Genomic DNA, 21,577 nt, shown 5'->3' with positions numbered 1-21,577 from the left:
ATTAATTTACTTTATCTGGGTTTTTTGATTATTGCCAGAATTGAAGTTTTTCATGTTTAATGTTGTAAAAATTTTGTGTTTAATGAATGGTCTTCAAGAATAATTTACTTGCTCATTTGTCTTAGTAGCTTTCAGTTATTTAACAAATGAGTACCTGCTTTGTGCCAGGCACTGTTTTACGTAGACTGTAGGGATTTAGCTTTGAACAATGGCCCTGCCCCTCAAGAAGCTTATATTCTGGTAATTTAATTCTACTGATTTGCCTGGATTCTTTACATGTTTTCCCTTAGGTTTGAATATGAAAGCTTGTGCTTTTTGTATAATCAAATATTGATCCTTTGCAATTTTTTCAATTGATTTCAAACCTAGAAAATCCTACCTCCAAAGATTTTGTAAATATACACGTGTAGTTTTTTTTAATATTTTTAAGGCACTTAATTCAATCCATCTGGAATGCATTTTTTATATGCTGTGAAGCAAGCAACTAAATTGTTCAGGTTTTCTTCCCCCCATTTAGAAAATAAGCCAAATAACATTTACATGTTGGTTCCTACCACCACCACCCTCTTTTTCGGTGTCTTTCTAAACAAGGATTTGTTGAGCTGTCTCCTTCCATTGGTCTTCTTTTATATAATTGTTTTTGTGATAACTTCCACTTTGCTTAATGGTACTTTTTTCCCCCAGAATATTATGGGAGTACAACTGTTTTGGTTATGTGTATTGCTTTTGTACAGTTTGAGCCAATGTTCTAAATGTGCCCATCACCCAGATAATGTGCATTGTACCTGTTAGGTGTGAATTTACCTAAGGTACTTTCTTACTGAAAAGTTTTTTGGTGGTGCTGGTTGAGAAATAATTTACAATGCCATAAAAATATAGTTTAACTGAATTATTTTGAATTCTTTGAAAAGTATTAACATACTGTCTTATCTAAAGTTGTTTGAATTGGTATATGTTTTCCCTATGGGGGGGGAAGCTCCTCCCTAATGGATAAAGGATAGGGAAAGAGAGCTCAAGTAAGCAAACATTCTGGGAGAAGGGAAAAGGTCTATTTTAACTCTGTTTTAGTGTGCGTTTAGAGGTGAGGTGAAAATCGAGTAATACAATTTAAATTCAGCACCCTTGTTGGGGAACAATTTAGAGTCTTAAAAGAAAATGCTATCTGTGATCCCTTCTGATTCTGGTCCATTTTCCCTTTAGGTGAGGAAAACAGGATTCTTACCTCCTGTCTGCTAAGATGTGTGGCAGGACTGGAGACTTAATGGGATTTTTTGCAGCTTTCTGGCTTATATATGACATCATTGTGTTCTTATTTATATAGTAATAACTACAGTTTAAACATGAAAGAAGCATGGTTTGAAAGTCATGATCATAGTGATCTAGAATAATGGTCCTCAAATTAGTTTTATCATATTGCTTACTTTAAAAACATGTATTGTCAATATGTGTATATACTTATAAATTTTGTGATTATACTACTGCGTTTGCATTGTAAAACGTGGTGATACAAATAAAGAGGATAAAGATAAAATGAGCAATATGATAAAAAGTTCACCTGTTAACAGTGCAGAAATGTTCTGTTCTCACTAGAAATACTGTTCTGGATACTTAGTTTTTAAGCAATTTTTTAAAACTATACTGACATGAATAGTATCTCAGGGACAACGTACATGTAGTGTTAATATAAGTCCATATTATGGGGGGGGGGAGGTTTGTTGTTTTGAGACAAAGTCTCCCTTGGTCACCCCAGTTAGAGTGCAGTGGCGTCATCACAGCTCGCTGCAACCTCGAACTCCTGAGCTCAAGCTATCCTCTTGCCTTGGCCTCCTGAGTACCTGGGACTACAGGCACGCACCATGCCAGACTCATTTTTTCAATTTTTTGTAGAGACAGGGTCTCACTCTTGCTCGGGCTGGTCTCAAACTCCTAAGCTCAAGTGATTCTCCCACCTCGGCATCCCAGAGTGCCAGGGTTACAGATGTGAGCCACCATGCCCACCCCATATTATAGTCTTGATCTTAACTTTTTGGCATACTTGTCAGATCTCATTAGATGGTCTTTTTTTTTTGTAATATGGAGGTTAAAGAGCTAGTTCCAGGAATAGAAGTGTCAATTCCCATGCTCTTTGCCTTATCTTCCATCTGAGGCTCTTCTGTAGGAATCTTTCAACCATTTGTCTATTCGTGAAGTTAAGCTAGATGACTAAATTTGTATGTCTACTTACTGGGCATATTTAAACTCTAATATGCTGAGAGCAACTGAATAAATGGGACTTCACTGTCAACCTCTTTTTTGAGTTCTCCACTCTCCTCAGAATACCTGAGTAATATGTGGCATATGACCATCTGACATACCTAGTCAGTAAGGCCTCTACTGTAAATACATAGTGAAAATTTACAAAAGCTAATTTTTATCTCTGGGCAAAAAAATAGTTGTAATATTTTCTTCCCACACCCCGTTGGATTACTGTGTGTACTCTAGGGAGAGCAGTGATTTAGAATGTTGGATTCTATATAAAGTTTCTGAATAGTCTCACTCCAGCAACCACCAGAGTCCTTGTGGTATTTTTAAAATCGTAGGTATCATGAGATTGTTTTAAGGGCTTTAAAAAATACATTTCGGTTTGACCTTTTAAGGTTAATGCTGTGTATTTCCTATGTCAATAGAAATCTGATTAATTGAATTATGTTTTGCTAAACTTAATAATTTGAAAATATAAAGGTTGACTGGCAAATGTGCATTAAATTGTTATTGATTGTAGTCATAAACATTATGCTATGTTATCACAGCTATTTGAGATGGAGAACGTTTTTACTGTGTCATCAGATCCTCATCCCCCTCCTGCAGCCCCTCCTTCAATTTCTTTACCTTTATCTTCATCTTCTACCTCATCGGGGACTAAAAAACAAAAGAGGACCCCCACGTATCAGAGATCTGTAAGTCAGGAAAGCAGTCATCCTAGCTTACCTTGCTTTGTGTTAAGAAAGAGCATGACTTAGGAGGGCCACTCATTTTGGTTGAAATGCCCTGCAAACTCACTTTCTAACTTCCCTAAGCCTGCCTTTCACATTGAATCTTGAAGGATAACTTTAGTGTTTTAGGGCCTTGCTGCTCAAAGTGTGTTCATGAATCAGAAACATGGTTACCACCTTGGGTCTTGTTAGAAATGGAGAATCTCAAATCTCCACCCCACTGAATTTGATTTTGTTTTTAAGGAAGCTCACCAGATAAGTTTGAGAAGCCCTGGTTTAGATCCCAGACTGTAGAAGTAGACCTTCTTGGTTTGAATCTTCTACGATTTGACTTTGGCAAGTCATTTAACTTCTGTGTGTCTTGTTTCTTCATTGGTAAAATAGGGATAATAGAATATTACTTTGTTGTGGGCTTTTGTGAAAATTAAATGAGTTAATGTAGGTCAAACAGAATAGTGGCTAGTGTGAAAAAATTAGAGCTTAACCACCTACACATGTGGCTTCAATTTGACCATGTCACATACTGTTTACTCACATTTTGGTTTATCTTTCTAAAATTTTAGTCATGCTTTTTCCTAATGAAAATATATCCTTTTTATTAATAATGCCTAACAACTCACTTAAATGAAAATATTTATAAACCAAAATTTCAGTGAAAGGATCTAAAACTAATTGTAATGATTTGGAAATGTTACTACTATAGTAAATTATAGACCTAGCCTTTGCTGGGGATTTTGTCCTATTTTGTGCTTCACTTAAACTTAAAAAATAATTTGTTTTTGTGGTTTTACTCAAATAAGGTAAAATGAAATATCCTATGTGATAGTATTTGATGACCTAAATAGATTCCATTGCATTGCATTTAAATAGCTCCTCTTTCACTAAAGAATGAAAAAGAAATGACAGTATTGAGAGATTTCATCAGTGTCTAAAAGGTGAAGAAGGGTTTCTTACCTGTGAAATGATTGAACATTTTAGAAAGGAAGAGGTTTTCTGTGTTGGAGTTTTGTCTCTGAAGTTTTCTAACTGTTTTGGATTGTTTTCCATTAAAATCTAAGCATGCATTACTCTGAAATTTTCTAGTTTGAATTAAGTATTGCATAGAAAGTTTTTTTGTGTTAATTTCTACTAACTTTAAATATGCCTTCAAGATGCATGGCTTACCAAATAGTGTTAAGGTGTCTATTGAAGTTTCACAATGGTGGTAAACAAGGAAGGGTCTTGGTAGTTTGGGGTTACCATCTCTTGAATATTGGTTAACGTTTGTTCTGAAATTTTTGTTTTAGTAATTTAAGGTTAACTAACGTAAAGGCAGCTTCTGCTAATGTAGTTGCTTTACTTTAATAAACTCCAGAAATTCTATTTTGTCTGGTAAGTGAAAAATTCTACCATAAGTGGAGGCATTTCCTCAAAATAATTAAATTGTTTCCTCTGAAATGTTTCATTAGCTGAATTAACATTTCAGTAATAAAAGCCCATAATGTTCCCTTTATCTATTTTACCTTTATTTTCTTTGCCTTTTTATATTGAAGATTTAGTGGTTTGTTAACCAGGCTTAGTATGCTGTGGAGATAATGTACAGATCTGTATATATTGAGTTCTTTTTCTTTTTAAAACAGATGAGCTTTGATCCAAACCTTCTCCACAACAATGGACACAATGGGTACCCCAATGGTACTTCAGCAGCACTGCGTGAAACTGGGGTTATTGAAAAACTGTTAACCTCTTATGGATTTATTCAGTGTTCAGAACGTCAAGCTAGACTTTTCTTCCACTGTTCACAGTATAATGGCAACCTGCAGGAGTTAAAAGTAGGAGGTAATCTGTCAGTTCTCCTTTTTAAAAATGTAATCACAAAATTTCTCTTGCACATCCACTTGTTCATGAGAGTGTTTTTCAAGAGTGTTTTAAAGAATAAAAATGAAAATTTTTTTAGTTGTAACAGTTACTGAAGGATGTCTGCATAAATTAGCAGATTTCTTAATTTCTGTCGTGATCATGTCCTTTTGTGGGGTGAACAACTAATTGACTAAAAGATGTCTTTGCATATTTTTACAACAGATGCCTGGAAGAGTCAGTTGCCCCTAATTATAGTTTACCTATGTATTAGATTTTAAGCCATAAAAATATTTAACTTTTATAATCTTATAATTGTTATACCAAGTACTATTTTTGATAGTACCTAAAAGAAAATGACTCTTAGAATGTCACACTTGCACTTTATGGAAATTCATCTCAGCTAATACCGTAGAAATAACTTCACATGTGAAAATGTTTGGCTTATTACAGAGACCTCATAACTTCAGTTCTTTATTTTTTAGAAAACATCTTTGAGAAAGGAAATCACTACAAATATAGTTAACATGAATATTTGGTGCACCAAATACTCAAGGGGTGCGTGCTATAGGAGCATTATTTTGATTAATCCTCACAGCATTCCTATTAGGAAGTGTTCTCATTTTACACATGAGGAAACTGAGGTACAGAGAAGTTAAAAAAACTTGCCAGAAGTTATTATTGGTATATTGCCTTGTTTGTAGTATGTGTAAATGCCATGAAAATTAAGGCTAAGGCATTGCTATCCTAGTCTAAGGCAGTGGTTCAGAAACATTACCGTATTATCAGAGTTACCTGGAAGGCCTGTTAAAACACAGATTGCTGTACTTGATCCCCAGGGTTTGTATTTGAGTAGCACGGTAATGAGCCCCAAGAATTTGCATTTCTACTAATGCAAATTCAGTGATGTTGATGCTGCTGGTCCAGGGACTACACTTTGAAAACCACTGGTCTACAGGCAATTCAAATGCTACATTAAGTGTAGCTTGGAAGTAAGAATATCATTTTGCAAAAATTAGTCCAAACACAACACATTCTTTATTTTAGATGATGTTGAATTCGAAGTATCATCTGACCGGCGGACTGGGAAACCGATTGCTGTTAAACTGGTGAAGATAAAACCAGAAATTCTCCCTGAAGAACGAATGAATGGACAAGTTAGTGACTTTGATGCTTTTTGTTTTCTTAGGGCCCCGCATTTGCATATCTTTCACATTAGAAAAGGAAGATTCCCCCATCTCCTCAGTTTGCACGCAAGAGAGCTATAGTAAATAAAGATTACTATTTTAAAATTATATCAAAAGCACTGGCATTTCTTGACCTGAAATAAAAATATGGTCAAGAGTCAATTTGGGTTTTTACATATTAAGTCTATACTTACAGTCAGTTCATGTACTGTAAGTTTGAAACTTGGCAGCATGACATCCTCTTGTGGATCATATTAAAATGCATCCTTGTATATAGTATAGAGGATATTAAAATTCAGTTTATATTGCACAGTGCTGCTCCTGAAATGATTAGCAATGGAAATTTTTTTTTTTTTTTGACTGGTAGGTTGTGTGCGCTGTTCCTCACAACTTAGAGAGTAAATCTCCAGCTGCCCTGGGTCAGAGTCCAACAGGGAGTGTATGCTACGAACGTAATGGGGTAAACTTGTGTATTTTTCTTAAACCTTTGCCTGATCCACCATGTGATCTATAAGCGTACTTTAAAATTCAGAATAGAAAACGTAAGCTGCAGTTGGTAAAATCAGTTTTGAATTTGGTTTCTAAGAGGCTTCAAGTGCAGTATAATCAAAAAATTTAAAAAGAAAGAAATCCGTAGGACTTCCAAGTGTCTTAGCTTGCCCAAGTGTGACCTTAGTTAGAACATTAAGGTAAAATGTTCCTTTTAATCACTTATTGGGGGTTGTGGGGGGATCTTTTTTCTGGTTCCTTTTAAGCACTAACTCCAGCTTTTTTGTTTGGAATGCCTTACATAAAATTGTTTTTTTGAAATGTAACTACAGTCTCTGGGCAAATGCTTCCACATGTGTAAGCTTTTTGAAGTTGGATTGCTGCTCAGCTGTGGACTCGCAGAAGTCATCAGCACCATGGAGGGGAAGTGTGTGTTTATATGAATAAAACAACTTGTCATAAAGCATTTAATTTTAAGAAATTTGGCTTAAAATGCCAGTATAGTGGAATTTAAGTAAGTAAATCACAGTATACAGTGAATATGCATACTGCCAAGATAGTAATAATAACTTATTAATTCACAGGAAGTGTTTTATCTGACTTACACCCCTGAAGATGTCGAAGGGAACGTTCAGCTGGAAACCGGAGATAAAATAAACTTTGTAATTGATAACAATAAACAGTAAGTTCCTTTAAAAATTTCCCGCCTAAGTGACTCTTTTTCATATTTTTACATTAAGAAATTAGAAGTAAATCTGGGTAGTTTTGGTGATCTTTTAAACTTTATCAGTTAAGAATTAATATTTTGGGGCCTGAGTCTTTATGACAGGAATTGTGCAGCCTGTCAGCAGTAAGAAGGTAATTAAAACATGGTCAGAGTTTTCAAGGAGCTATTTAGAGATCAGTGAAGGTTTTGCAAAAGTAACAGTGCTTGATGTAAGTTTTGAGGTAAGGGTGTAGAGTCACTACAGAGTTGAGGAAAAAGACCATTATGGGTGGAGGAAAATGGCCAAAAATTTGACTTAATTGACTGGCTTGTAGGAAGGTGAAGTTTGAGCTTTCTCTCATAATCATAGGAATCTTTGAAGGATTTAAAACAAGGAAGTATGATTGGCTTAGCTCTTTGGAAGTGGTGAGGATATTGTAGACTAGAGGCAGTGATATGAGAGTTAACATGAAAGATGGGAGCCTAATACAGATAGGCCAAGGGTGGTGGGGCGAATGAAGTCAGATCACATTGGGAGGATAAAATCATCAAGCTTAAGTGATTAACTAGAGATGTGATTAGAATTAAAGGGAACCCAAATGCTATTTTTCTGTCTTAGTCTATTGGTCAGATGATGGTACCATTAACTAGGCTGAGGAGATATGAGAAAATATTCAGGGTGGGAGAAGAATTATATTTTGGCAGTTTGAGGTGTCTGTGGTATATCTGGGTAGAGCTATCAAATAGGCACTTGCATGTGTATGGTCTGAGACTTAGAATCTAGTAATGGGCTGGAAATATTAATAATAGCTGTAAAATTCATCAGCAGAAGCAGTTAAAGGAAAGTGTAGTTAAGAAAACCTAGGGAGATTTATTTTTATTCTGGGGTGGAAGAGAGAAGAGATACAAGCAGAGAAGGAAGTTAAAAATAGGAAGTTGAAGAAAGTGCTAGGAATGTACTTTGTAGTAGCATATGGAAGCAAAAGTCCCAAGAGCAGGCGCAGAATGATTTGCCTTGAACCTTTACCTTTTGCAGGGCTAGGAGAAATCAGATTGAATTGTGGGTTTAGGGATATATTAGTTCAGTCTGAAGGCCTCAGTTTAATCTGAAGTAGAAAACTAGGGGATAGGGTTTGAGTTTAAGGTGGGAGCCACAGAAGGGGTTTTATTTACCTTTATTAAGTTCTTCTGTGTGCCAAGCACTTGTACTAAATAATTTATATATTATTAATCCTCAGAGTAGCCTTACCTGATAAGTTTCTTCATCTGTAAAATGAGGTATAAATTCTCACAAAGTTACTTGCCTAAATTCATATAAGCTTTCAAATAGTAGACTTTAAAATCCCAGCCTGACTCTAAAGTGTTTTCACTGTGATAAGTCAAAAAAGCAAGTAGAATTTTTCTGGTGTTTTTGTTAGACTGTCAAATTATTTAAATATAAAGCACAGTTGGGTTGCTATTTGTCCATGAAGAATTAAGGGAAATGATTGATGGTCCATAGCTCTTCTCTTAAAGCATCTGCACCAATATTATTGTGTCTTATGTAGTCTATGCTATCTTTAAGACAAAATTAAGCTTTCATTGCTGCTGCTGTTCAAAGATCAGGGCAGTATAGTGACATGTGGTGTCTAACTGATTTCAGTTGTCCAGTGTAGGTGAATGTCGTCATTTCTGAAATCATAGCAAGTTGTCTTAAAATCACTGCATTTGCTCAGCTTTCTTTTATGGCTGTTTAAACAGAAATTATTAATGGATGGCTACTAAATTTAGCACTCAATTGAAAACAGAGACCATCTCTTATTTATCTCTGTCACTAGTACCTTAGTTTGTAGATGTAATAACTACTCAAATGTTCAATGAATAACCTTCAAACTTTATTGTTCCCTACCTTTGGTAGCATTCACTTTGTGGCTTTATTTCAGTGGAATTTAAAAGCAGAGTAGAACATCAGGTACCCAAGTGTAAGTTTGTAAAAACAAATCTTTTAACATTAGTCCTAGAGAAAAATGATCTGTGTATGTGCCAGATTTAGAAGGCTAGGAAGTTTGAGCAAAAGTCCTTTGCATATGAAGCCATATGAAAAAGATCAGATGTCATAAATCTTACATTTGTCCTTAATGATGACAGAATTCTCAAAGCCCCAGAAAACTAGTTTCTCTAGATTTACATCTAACTATGCCAATGCATTTTTAACTCCTCTTTGATTCCCACCTCCCAATTATTCCTTTCTAGTACTGGTGCTGTAAGTGCTCGTAATATTATGCTGTTGAAAAAGAAACAAGCCCGCTATCAGGGAGTAGTTTGTGCCATGAAGGTAAGAGTCAACACATCTGAGAAACTTGAGTCTTTTCTCTGACTACTTTAAGTCTTTTACTTCAAACTCAAGCTTTTTGTTTTTACTTTTGTCTTACCCTTTAATAATATTTCACTGTTAACCTCAAAAATAATCTCTTAAAATTCCTTAGTTGCTAATGCATTATGTTCTTTAAAATGGGCTGCTTAATTGATAATGTTACTTTACTAAATTATATTGTTTTGACTGTAGTATAATTGATTTTAAGATATAATCGTAAATTTGTACATGGAGTGGTAATAATGTACTTGGTATTTCTTGGGTGTTTTTGTTTTGCTTTAGGAGGCATTTGGCTTTATTGAAAGAGGTGATGTTGTAAAAGAGATATTCTTTCACTATAGTGAATTTAAGGGTGACCTAGAAACCTTACAGCCTGGAGATGACGTGGAATTCACAATCAAGGACAGAAATGTAAGATCGTTGACTAACTTGATCTTTGGCCTTTTACGATCAGTAGTGGTTTACATTTTTAGGAAACACTTAAAATTATGTGATTTCCCCCTGCTCCAACCTCTTCTGATGTAGGGTAAAGAAGTTGCAACAGATGTCAGACTATTGCCTCAAGGAACCGTCATTTTTGAAGATATCAGCATTGAACATTTTGAAGGAATTGTAACCAAAGTTATCCCAAAAGTACCCAGTAAAAACCAGGTAAATAATCTTTTTCAGAAGAATCCTCGTTTGCCTCATCAATAATAGAATAATTTGGTATGATATGTTGCAATTTTATTTTACTTGAATCATGATAGTGGTACAATTAAATATCTCTTGATATGTATAGTTAAACTAAATGGGATATGTATAGTTAAACTAAATGGGAAACTAAATTCGTGATTGATCCACGAATATGTATATATTTTTTTTACTGGGTGTTAAGGAGAGAAGGCCAGAAGAAGAAATGGCTGGTTAAATTGGAAAAAACCTGATTGCATTGGACTGTAGTTTGGGTGTACATTTGTTTCCTCCTCTCTGGTTTCTCCCCAACCCGCCCCCCAAATTTGTTTCTTTTGTGGGGGAGCTGAGGACACAAGTGGTGTCATTGCTGAAGAAGTTCCTTAAATCTTTTGGTATCAGAGTGCGTGGTCTTAACTGCAATATTGTGATTTTTATGTTTGTATCATATGACCGTAGAAAGTGAAGCTTTGACATTGGACTTATATTGTCAACACTTTTTTCGCTTCAGGGAACTATCTATTATAAATAACATGGGTTTGCTATGTGTTCTTCTTGTTTGACTTAGAACTAGGAAGGATGAGAAATCTCCAGCTAAAATCGTTTTTCCTTCTCATCAGAATGACCCACTGCCAGGACGCATCAAAGTTGACTTTGTGATTCCTAAAGAACTTCCCTTTGGAGACAAAGATACAAAATCCAAGGTGACTTTGCTGGAAGGTGACCATGTTAGGTTTAATATTTCAACAGACCGACGTGACAAATTAGAACGAGCAACCAATATAGAAGTTCTATCAAATACATTTCAGTTCACTAATGAAGCCAGAGAAATGGTAAGTGTTGGTTATTATTGGCTTTATATCTAAAGGGGGGGCAATATTCAAGTTTGTACTACTAAATTGAAAATTTTTGTGATTTAATGACCATATTGAGCAGTTGATGGTTAAGAACCATGGACATTTGAGTCAGGCAGGGTTCGACGTATATCTCTGGCAGTTATCCTGGAAATATATGTGGAAAAGTTTTAGAATGGAAATGTGGGCAGGAGGATTGCTATGGTATTTTATAGACGGTGATTCTCTGACCCTTAATATGAAGAGTAAGGAAATTTAAGCATCATTGTAGAAAGTAGATTTTCCCAGACTGTCATAAGATGTTTAGTAACCTAGATTAAATAAAAGTCAAATAGGTTTTGTTTTATGGCAGAACTTTGCAAATTGTTTTTAAAGGGTGTAGCTCCAGGAGTGACACATACCAGAATTATTTCCCAAACATGTTTTATATACTCAGTTTTCATGAACTAACTTTCTCAGACATAATTTATATTTAATTCTGTTTGGGATCATACCATGTACCCTATAATTCACTGTTGTCAGAGGAACTGGGTACATTTAATGCAATTTTCTTGAAACTTTTTTTAACCTTTGACTTTGAAGAACTGATTGTATTTGACACTTATGGTGTACTTTTAACTTTAGAAGTTTGGAGCGAGGAAAAAAATGAGAGATTTCCTGTATTTTGTTTTTCAGACCTAAATCTTAAGTCCTTCCTATGCCTAAACTCACATAAATTTTTTTGAGGTAGAAACTAGACAGTTACATTTGTTATCTACTTTGAAGTGTTGGTCTGTAAAGTATTGATTAAAGTTTCTGGAAGTAATGTTATCATTAGGCTTGGGATTTTATGAAATATATGGTGTGCATGTGTTTACATTCAAGTATGATACCTTTTTCTAGTGCATATTGGCCAAGGAGTAGCATCTGGGGAGTCTCAGAAAAATTGCTAAGGTTAAATTACTTTATTGAAAGCAATGAGTTTGTATTTAAATGGAAAAAATATATATATAGTTATAGTGTTTGGGTCATTAATAGAGAAAATTCTTAATTTAACTTGATGGTGCTTCCCAGTTTGAATGTTGCCTTACTTGACAAGCTTCACAGCCAGTGAAAATATTATTTGGGTTTCAGGGTGTGATTGCTGCCATGAGAGATGGTTTTGGTTTCATCAAGTGTGTGGATCGTGATGCTCGTATGTTCTTCCACTTCAGTGAAATTCTGGATGGGAACCAGCTCCATATTGCAGATGAAGTAGAGTTTACTGTGGTTCCTGTGAGTATTTGGGAAAAGTATTGGGGGGTGGTTTCCTGGTGCTTCCTTTTTCAGTTTGAAGTTAATTTTGTTTTGATCATTTGTAGGATATGCTCTCTGCCCAAAGAAATCATGCTATTAGGATTAAAAAACTTCCCAAGGGCACGGTTTCATTCCATTCCCATTCAGATCATCGTTTTCTGGGCACTGTAGAAAAAGAAGCCACTTTTTCCAATCCTAAAACCACTAGCCCAAATAAAGGCAAAGAGAAGGTAAGTTTTACATGATCAAAATGATTTTTCTAGCTCTTTATTCCTCTTCTACTTAAATGCTCATAATAATAGAGTCTACATAATAATGGAGTTTGTCTCTCTTAGAATTCCCTGTAATTTACAACAGCTAATGAAAGCAAGATTTCTTAAACTCAGTTGACATTTCAGGATGGATAATTCTTTGCTGTGGGAAATAAGATGTTTAGTAGCATCCCCATACCCACTAAAGGCCAATATCTTCACCTTCCAGTGTGACAGCAGAAAGTATCTCCAGACATTGCCAAATGTCCCTTGGAAGGCAAACTTGCCCCAAGTTGAGAACCTTTTATTTAAAATGATAGTACTTGTCTTCCAAGCAGTTTAAAACTTTCAAAGTTGGGTAGACTCAGTTCACATTTTTGGACTCCATTTATTGAAAAATCCACTGAATAGGAAATATAAGGATGTCTAAGATGGCTTCTGCTTTCAATAAAATGACAAATTGAGAGTTGCAGAGAAATAAGTAATTCATACAGAGTATGAAATGTTGCCATTAATGGTCAATGAAAATGCTCTGGTGAAAATGCTCACTGGCAGGATCTTAGGGATGATTTCAGTAAGGTGTTGACACTTAATAGGTGGAGATAGGAAGGAGCATTCCTCAGAGTAGAGGTAGAGATGAGAAAAATTCAGGCTTTCTTTAGAAAGCAATGAGTTAACTCATTTGACAGGAAGTGTTTTTGGTTTTTGGTGAAGAGTAATAGGGGAAATAAAGATGAAAAATTGGGATACAGCTAGACTGAGAGGGTGTTTGTTGCTACAGTGAAGAATTTAGACCTTGTTCTGTACCCAATTAAAAGATTTCTGTTGGAAGATGACATCAGGTGCATGCTTCAGGAAGATAATGGTGGCAGTATGAAGCCTGGATGGGGTGGAGGAAGACAAAAGATGAAAAGGATTAATAGGAAATTACTTAAAAGTTAAGGTAGTCCTTGAACTAGGAACAAAGTTAATGGATGTAGACCAGAGAAAGGTATATAAGAGAGATACTGGAAAGTCATGTAATTTAAAAATAACTGCTTAGGAACTAGAAGGAGCGAGCAGAGATAGCATCTTGCTTACGACTTATTTATAGTTTGGGAAATTACTTCATCTCTGAATTTATTTTTAAACTTAACAAATAATTGTCTCCTATTTTGTTTAAAACGCCCCCTCAGTGCCTAGCTCATAGTAGGAATTTTACATGTGCAATTGACACTGTTAACAACAATAAAAATAAATTTCAGCGGGGCTTATTTTTAATGGCTTTTAACTCAGAATGCCCTGTTTATCACATCTCTGGCAGAACTGGCTTGATCAAGACAGCCTTTGTGTGAGACTTCTCCTTCCCTTTTATTTTCTTTTTCTTAGATCAATACTGTGTCCTAGTAAGTCCTTCTGTCATTGTGCTTATCACAGTGTATTACACTTACCTGTTAATCTTACTTCCTCTACTGCACTGGCTCCTTGGGGGCAGGAATCCTCTTACCTCCATTTAATATACTTGGTGTATAGCATATTATCAGATGTTGACTGGATATTGAGATTGGTGAGTAGAAAAGGTTGAGAGCAAAAGGTGAATGCTGAGATTTTGAGTTTGGTTGATTTGCAAAAAAGTTGATGTCATTAAAGTCAGACCATCATTGCTCTTAAGCAGACTCAGATTCTTTGGATCATTTTGTGCTTGCCTTTGTAAACTTGGCCAAGTTTATTCAACTTCCTAATTCTTTTCCGATTTGTAAAATGAGGGATATCAGTAACTGTGGAGATGGTTTTATCATAACATTAAGTTTGCTAACATATAATGCCTGGTATATTGCACATGTTCACTAAGTAATTGTTACATCACAGTTGAAAAAGGAGTAGGAATGGTGGAAGTGGGGAAATGAATTGGTCTAGACTTTTGAAGTGCTAATCGCTCCTGTAAGACGATTTAAGTGTTATTGTGGAAACAGTGGTATATCATAAACTTAATCACCTACTTTGTATTAAGTGTTCTGAATTATACTAGATCCTATACCAATTAAGTTCTTGTGCATTGGTAAGTATGTTGATTGACAGTATATACAAAATAGCAGGCCGGGCGCGGTGGCTCACACCTGTAGTCCTAGCACTCTGGGAGGCCAAGGCGGGAGGATTCCTTGAGCTCAGGAATTCGACCAGCCTGAGCAAGAGCAAGACCCCGTCTCTATTAAAAAAAAAAAAAGTATATACAAAATATTATGTGAGGTACTATGGGATACTGAAATACTAAAGAGGATACTTTTGTTCCTTCTTTAGGGGATACTAAAACTTCTTGTCCTGTAGAGTTTCCACCCAGTTGAAAATAACATGCCCAGTTTGATTTCTGATTGGCTATGAGGAATATAAAATAGTATTGAAAATTTTCAATAAGCTTTCCCTCCTCAACAGCAAAAATTAGATTCTTGAGACTATAAAAGATCCATTGCAGCAGATTGAGCCAGTCTTGGGTTAAGGCAAGACCACCTTTATTCATATGAATAATCTTTTATTGTTAACCCTGAAATAAGAAATTTCTTTGGCTGTACCAAGTCTTTGGTTTAAGGATCTGTAAGAACTACAGTTGCTTAAATTGCTTTTTTGTTCTTGAGATTGTTTTCATTGTATTCTAACTTCATCTCCTTTTTTAGGAGGCAGAGGATGGCATTATTGCTTATGATGATTGTGGGGTGAAACTGACTATTGCTTTTCAAGCCAAGGATGTGGAAGGATCTACTTCTCCTCAAATAGGAGATAAGGCAAGATAATTCTGCTTATTTGAGAGGGTTAAAAATTGTCATCTTAATCATCAGACCTGCAGGATGGGCTCTTTAAATTTTATTAAGTTTTGCTGATGTATTTTTTGTTAAATATATGAACATCTTACCATTTAAAAGCAGTTTATTAAATTAAAACAGGGTCTAGCAAGCTCTTTGAGGGACCAGTATTTATTAGATAAAATATACTTAAATCCATTAGCTTAAGTAAAATTAATAGCATCAATAAGAAAGATAAAACAATTACTGAAACATTATCAGTAAAAGCACACAAAAGATTTTACATTGCTGTTCATTTTTTTCTCATACTTAGAATGTCTGCTTTTTGAATAGCCCTTTAGAGAGATTAAGAATCTACAAGGACTAAACACTAAAGGACAAAACTTGATCCTTTGTGAAAAGTGGAATGAGACAGAAGTGTTAGTTTTAGTGAAATCTGTTCCTTTGGAGTAATTACAACAGATACTTGCAAGTGAAAAGCATAGTTTGGGGGTGGGTGATACATCTCATTTTCAGAGTTAAGGAGCTTGGCATGGAAGTGATATGTTGTTATTAATAAGCATCCTTATTTTTCACAGGTTGAATTTAGTATTAGTGACAAACAGAGGCCTGGACAGCAGATTGCAACTTGTGTACGACTTTTAGGTCGTAATTCCAACTCCAAGAGGCTCTTGGGTTATGTGGCAACTCTGAAGGATAATTTTGGATTTATTGAAACAGCCAATCATGATAAGGAAATCTTTTTCCATTACAGGTAAGGAATGCCTTTTAGAAACTTACAGCTAGCTTACTATCCATTCTTTTGTGTTAGAGTCAAAAACATTGAATATTGATTGATCATATTTTTGCATCACGGATTTCATATTGATGGGATTATGGCAAGATAAAAACTACAGTTAATCATCTACTCTATGTAGAGAACATGTGACCAAAAGACATAGAAAGGCTTTTGTTGCCTTTGAACATTGGAGAGGAGCTACATTGAAAGAATATTGTTATATTTTATTATTTATGTTGATACCAGAGAGTTGTATATTTGGTCTATAATACAGCATAGTGGTTAAGAACATGGGTTCTTAGAACCAGATGGTTCAGTTTTAAATCCAGGTTCTGCCACTTACTATCGGTGTAAATTTTATCAAATGAATTAACCTCTTGATGTCTTATTTTCATTATCCTGAAGCTAGGGATAATAGTACCTCTTCATAGAGTATTTTTGAGGATTTAAATGAGTCGATACTTATTTAACACATTTTAAAGCACTTAAAATGGTGTGAAGCATACATTAAGTATGCCATGAATCTTGTTATAGAAGAAATCTACTTGCCAGTGTTCATGTTTGTAGTAATGCTTATTTAAATGTCATTTCCTTTCTCCTTAGTGAGTTCTCTGGTGATGTCGATAGCCTGGAACTGGGGGACATGGTCGAGTACAGCTTGTCCAAAGGCAAAGGCAACAAAGTCAGTGCAGAAAAAGTGAACAAAACACACTCAGGTAATGAATTGTGACCTCTACCTATCCAGCCTATGCTTTCATTGGGAAATAAGGGAGGATATGGTGAGGGGGGAGACAAGACCCGATTGTTCTACATCAATTGTTCTCAGGTGTGACCCGCAGATTAGCACCATCACCTGGCTGCTTGTTAGAAATGCAAATTCTCTGACTTCACCCTAGATCTCTTGTAATTCTGGAGGTGGGCAGTCTATTTTAATAAGTCTCTAGCGTGATTTTATTACAAACTGAGGTTCGAGAAGCAGTGGTCTACATATTTTAGGTAATTTGCTTTAAATTTATTTTCAATTCATTGTCCCCTTTAAAAAAATAACCCCAAGATACATGTGAATTTCCATGATGTTGGGAAGAGAGGCATTCCCCTAGAGGGCTGTTTTGGAGAAAAATGAATCTAAATGTGAAAAGTAATTGGAAATTAAGAAAATACTTGCTAGTTAGGATCTTTGACTTTTAAAAGACCTGCAGTTTATTTTTGGCTTTTAAACTCCCAAAATAACACTTTTCTCTTGGTGAGACCTAGAGAAATGATAGCTAAAACCATTCATTTCATTTCCATAAATACCTAAGTGCACGTGATGTTTTAGACACTAGGAATACAGTGGTGAAGAAATGAGACAAATCCCCACCTTCATTGAGCTTATTTTTTGGTACAACGTAAGGGCAGAGAAGAAGAGTAAAATATTGTATGTGGTATGTTTAGAAAGATAGTAATACATGTTACAAAGATAAATCAGGAAAGTATATAGGTATTGGGATTGCCATTTCAAAGACCAAGAAAAGAAAGGTGACATTTGGTCACCTGGAAAAGGTAAGAGAATAAGACATGTTTTAAATATTATACTTGTTAATTCCTTAAGTTTATTTGGTAAACTTATGCATTTTAATGGTAGTTTAAAAGTATTTACAGTCAAATGACTGTTCTGGAAATAAAACTTGGCTTCAGTTTCCCTGCCCAATTTCGGGATAGCAGACAACCAACCCACCCTGTGTTAACAATTGTGTTGGGGTTTTTTTGTTTGTTTGTTTTTTTGTTTTGGCTTGGCTTTTTTTTTTTCTTCCCTGTGGTACTAGTAGTGTTTAAATAAAACTACCGAATGAGAGGTATACATGCCTTTGTTTTGTAGTGAATGGCATTACTGAGGAAGCTGATCCCACCATCTACTCTGGCAAAGTCATTCGTCCCCTAAGGAGTGTTGATCCAACACAGACTGAGTACCAAGGAATGATTGAGATTGTGGAGGAGGGTAAGATCATCCCTTGTTGTTTGAAATTTGCCATACCTTGAGGGGAGCACTTGCAAGGTTTTAAAAGATGATGGCATTGACTGCAGTTATTTTCAGGTTTCTTAAAAACTGAATTAAGGAAAAATAACCTTTCCACCCTATGTTGTTTGGTTTTTGTTTTTGTACCTCTTGGAAATGAGGTCAGCCTGGCTTTAAGTTGTGAAAAAAAAACTGCTGTATAAGCACATGACTGATGCATGAGCAACTAACTGAGTTATATTGAGATAGAGAACAAATTCTTATGCTAAAATTAAGCATTAATGTTGAGTGTGTGACAATCAAATGTCACAATTTCCTCTAATCATTAGTATTTATATCAGTAAGCATTTAATTCTATAAATATGTTTGCTTCCTGTAAGTTTAGTCTATTTCTTAATAAATAGAGTTCCATAAGGGGTCCTGCTTCTCATCACCAGGCCAAGGCTCCCTACGTTTTCTACTTTCTGCTTTTCTGCCCATCTTCAAGAACTCTGAGTGTCAGTGCCATCATTCCCCACAATAGTCACCATCAGAAAGACCAACTTTTTATGATCTGTGTGAATAAAATAAGTTTTCAACAGAAATAGGAGGGAACTCTGAATGGTTAGGAAAGCAGAATTATATAATGGTAGAGTGGATGACAGGGTTTAAATATTTCAACCAAAGATAATGCCTTGGCTTACAAAGAGACTAAGTCCTTGTATCATCTAAAAGTCAGAGAGAACATAACAAAGGGAAGAGCAGGTTATTTGGGAGAAGGAAATGAAACGTGATAACCTATTCCTTTACCATATGGAGTCTTTTTTTTTTTTTTTGAGACAGAGTCTCGCTCTGTTGCCCAGGCTAGAGTGAGTGCCGTGGTGTCAGCCTAGCTCACAGCAACCTCAAACTCCTGGGCTTAAGCGATCCTACTGCCTCAGCCTCCCGAGTAGCTGGGACTACAGGCATGCACCACCATGCCTGGCTAATTTTTTTTTTTCTATATATATTTTTAGTTGGCTAGATAATTTCTTTTTTTTTAGTAGAGACGGGGTCTCACTATTGCTCAGGCTGGTCTCGAACTCCTGACCTCAAGCGATCCACCCGCCTCAGCCTCCCAGAGTACTAGGATTACAGGCATGAGCCACCGCACCCGGCCCACATGGAGTTTTTAGAATTCCTGTTTTATATGAAACCACTACTCCCCCCACCTCCAAATATGAATTGACTTTATAGCAAGTCAGTCTGTTAGACTAATGCCAAGATGATGTCACAACCCCTAAAAAGGCCATGGAAGTATGGGCTACTAACTTTAACTCATTGGGTGATATCAGATTGCCCTTCCATTTACACTAACATGTTGATTTTACTTTCTTTTGCACCCCCATCCTCCAGTCCTTCTATTCTTTAACACTCGGTAAGGTATAGTCCAAAGCAAGGATTTTGTGGAAAAGGAGACATTTCAGACATCTCTAAGCCTAGAGTTTTCTGGGACTAGACAGATCACATTTTCCAGCTTAGTGACAAGAACTAGCTCTTTTATTTAGGAACACAACTGTAATTCAAGATAAGATTTTGGAGTTGGGTACCACTCTCTAGCTGTGTAATCTTGGGCAAATTACCTAAATCTTTGCTAGATGAGTTTCTTTATCTTTAAAATATTATCTTCAACCTTAGAAGGTTCTATAAAGATTAAGTGTAAATCAGTATAAGGCTTAATAAATGGCAGTTATTGTTATGCTACAAGGTCAGACCAGCTATCTCTGATCACTCTTCTACATGACTTGATCTGTTGGTGTTCTCTCCACGAAGTTTTTGGTTCCTACATTTTTTTTTTTAAATCTTTACTTACCCCTGCAATCATCAGGAGGATGCTTAAAAGCATTTTCAGTTCTGAATCTTCCACTTCCTGCCTGACATTTTTCTCATTTTTTCCACATTTGTTGATTGAGTGGATTCACCTGGATAGTGAATTTTGATAAGCAGTTGAATTCTTTGGCCCGTTTATCTGTTGCCTGCAGTGGCCTCCAGGCAGCTTTTTTATTAATAAGGCAGAGCTCAGCAAATGTGGTGGCGTATTTCTCTAAATAAAATTTTCTTAAAACATAGCCACAACGATTCATTTATATATAGTCTTTGGTTGCTTTCTCACTACAGTAGCAGAGTTGAGTAGTTGTAACAGAGACAGGATGGGTTGCAAACCTAAAATATTTACTATCTGGCCCTTTAAGAAGTTTGTGAGCCCTGATCTAGGAGAAAGGAGCCTATTAGTTTGAGGGAGCCAGAATCCGAACTAAGAAAAAATGTCAAAGAAATTTATCTACATTGTTTTTTACTGTGCCTGGCTAGTTTGTTTACTGCCCAGTTGAGTATGGGGCAGAAATATTTTTGACTGGTTGGCTTATATTGTGAAGTTGGGAAGAAAATAGTTCAATGTATAATATTAGCAACCCATAGTGTTTAAAAGTTAGGTATTGTAAGTGATAGTGGTGTTTTTAAAATTCACAAGTGCAGCTTAAAACTTTTCATTAGCTAGTAAGGTACTGATGAGCTATCAAGTTCTCATTTGTTTCCATGGTAGTATTTAACATTTAGGATTTCATTTAAGCTTAAAGTGAAACTTTTCAGATTAAGAAATACATACATGTTTTAGGTAATATAACATGTGTTCAGCAACTATATTTATGAACTTAGTGGGATCATTAGCAGATGACTATTGTGAAATACTAGCTTTTAGACTTTGTATCTGTTTCTCCTTACAGGGGATATGAAAGGTGAGGTCTATCCATTTGGCATAGTTGGGATGGCCAACAAAGGCGATTGCTTGCAGAAAGGGGAGAGTGTCAAGTTCCAATTGTGTGTCCTGGGCCAAAATGCACAGACTATGGCCTATAACATCACACCCCTGCGTAGGGCCACAGTGGAGTGTGTGAAAGATCAGGTAAGTGCCAGCATCTCTGCATCTAAATTTGATCCTTTTATGAGTTGGTAAATTTTTGTGCCAAGGGAGAACCATCAACATTCATTTGTTTTTTATTTCTACTTTACCCCTTTTCAGTGATTTGAGGTAGCTTATAAAAATAGAAAGAAAACTACATGAGAAGAAGAAAGGGACTATACTAGCAAAGAGAAAATAAGAGTGGTGTTAATAATTACCATTGCATAAGGAGAGAAAATAAGTTTGGAGTGAGATTTCCAGAATAGAAGGACTACAAAGTTTTGAATACTTTTGCTCAGAGTTTCTTTCTCAGACTATACAAACACAAAAACCATGTTTTGAAATGTTCATAAAATAAGCTTCAGATAAACAAAACTGGTCTTACTACTGTATCTCTGGGAAATCCCTGAGTCCTCAGAACATTTTTCAACATCGATACAGAAAATATAACATTTTGTATGGCTGTTTCCTGTAACACCGTAACCTAGCTTAATAATTCTAGAAGGGATCAAAACAT

General features: G+C 35.7%; 1 protein-coding gene across 4 annotated transcripts in view; it reads left to right on the top strand.

Moving 5' to 3' along the window:
* The window catches only part of CSDE1 (cold shock domain containing E1), a 37,870-nt gene that overhangs the window by 13,210 nt on the left and 3,083 nt on the right, over positions 1-21,577 (top strand). Inside the window, exons 1-16 of one of the 4 annotated variants that reach the window (XM_045546881.1) lie at positions 2,794-2,936; positions 4,592-4,790; positions 5,856-5,965; positions 6,363-6,455; positions 7,069-7,166; positions 9,423-9,504; positions 9,826-9,954; positions 10,069-10,194; positions 10,836-11,048; positions 12,183-12,323; positions 12,410-12,574; positions 15,244-15,351; positions 15,948-16,123; positions 16,751-16,863; positions 18,006-18,125; positions 20,885-21,063. In XM_045546881.1, coding sequence (XP_045402837.1) covers positions 2,799-2,936; positions 4,592-4,790; positions 5,856-5,965; positions 6,363-6,455; positions 7,069-7,166; positions 9,423-9,504; positions 9,826-9,954; positions 10,069-10,194; positions 10,836-11,048; positions 12,183-12,323; positions 12,410-12,574; positions 15,244-15,351; positions 15,948-16,123; positions 16,751-16,863; positions 18,006-18,125; positions 20,885-21,063 — 2,190 coding nt within the window. In that variant the 5' untranslated portion in view covers positions 2,794-2,798. Of the gene's footprint in view, positions 1-2,793; positions 2,937-4,591; positions 4,791-5,855; positions 5,966-6,362; positions 6,456-7,068; positions 7,167-9,422; positions 9,505-9,825; positions 9,955-10,068; positions 10,195-10,835; positions 11,049-12,182; positions 12,324-12,409; positions 12,575-15,243; positions 15,352-15,947; positions 16,124-16,750; positions 16,864-18,005; positions 18,126-20,884; positions 21,064-21,577 lie in introns of those variants that run through there. The other 3 variants (XM_045546883.1, XM_045546882.1, XM_045546884.1) reach the window with 3 other exon arrangements.

Source organism: Lemur catta, chromosome 3 (assembly GCF_020740605.2).
Source record: "Lemur catta isolate mLemCat1 chromosome 3, mLemCat1.pri, whole genome shotgun sequence".
Classification (NCBI taxonomy): domain Eukaryota; kingdom Metazoa; phylum Chordata; class Mammalia; order Primates; family Lemuridae; genus Lemur; species Lemur catta.
This window is presented reverse-complemented; position numbering and strand designations above follow the sequence as displayed.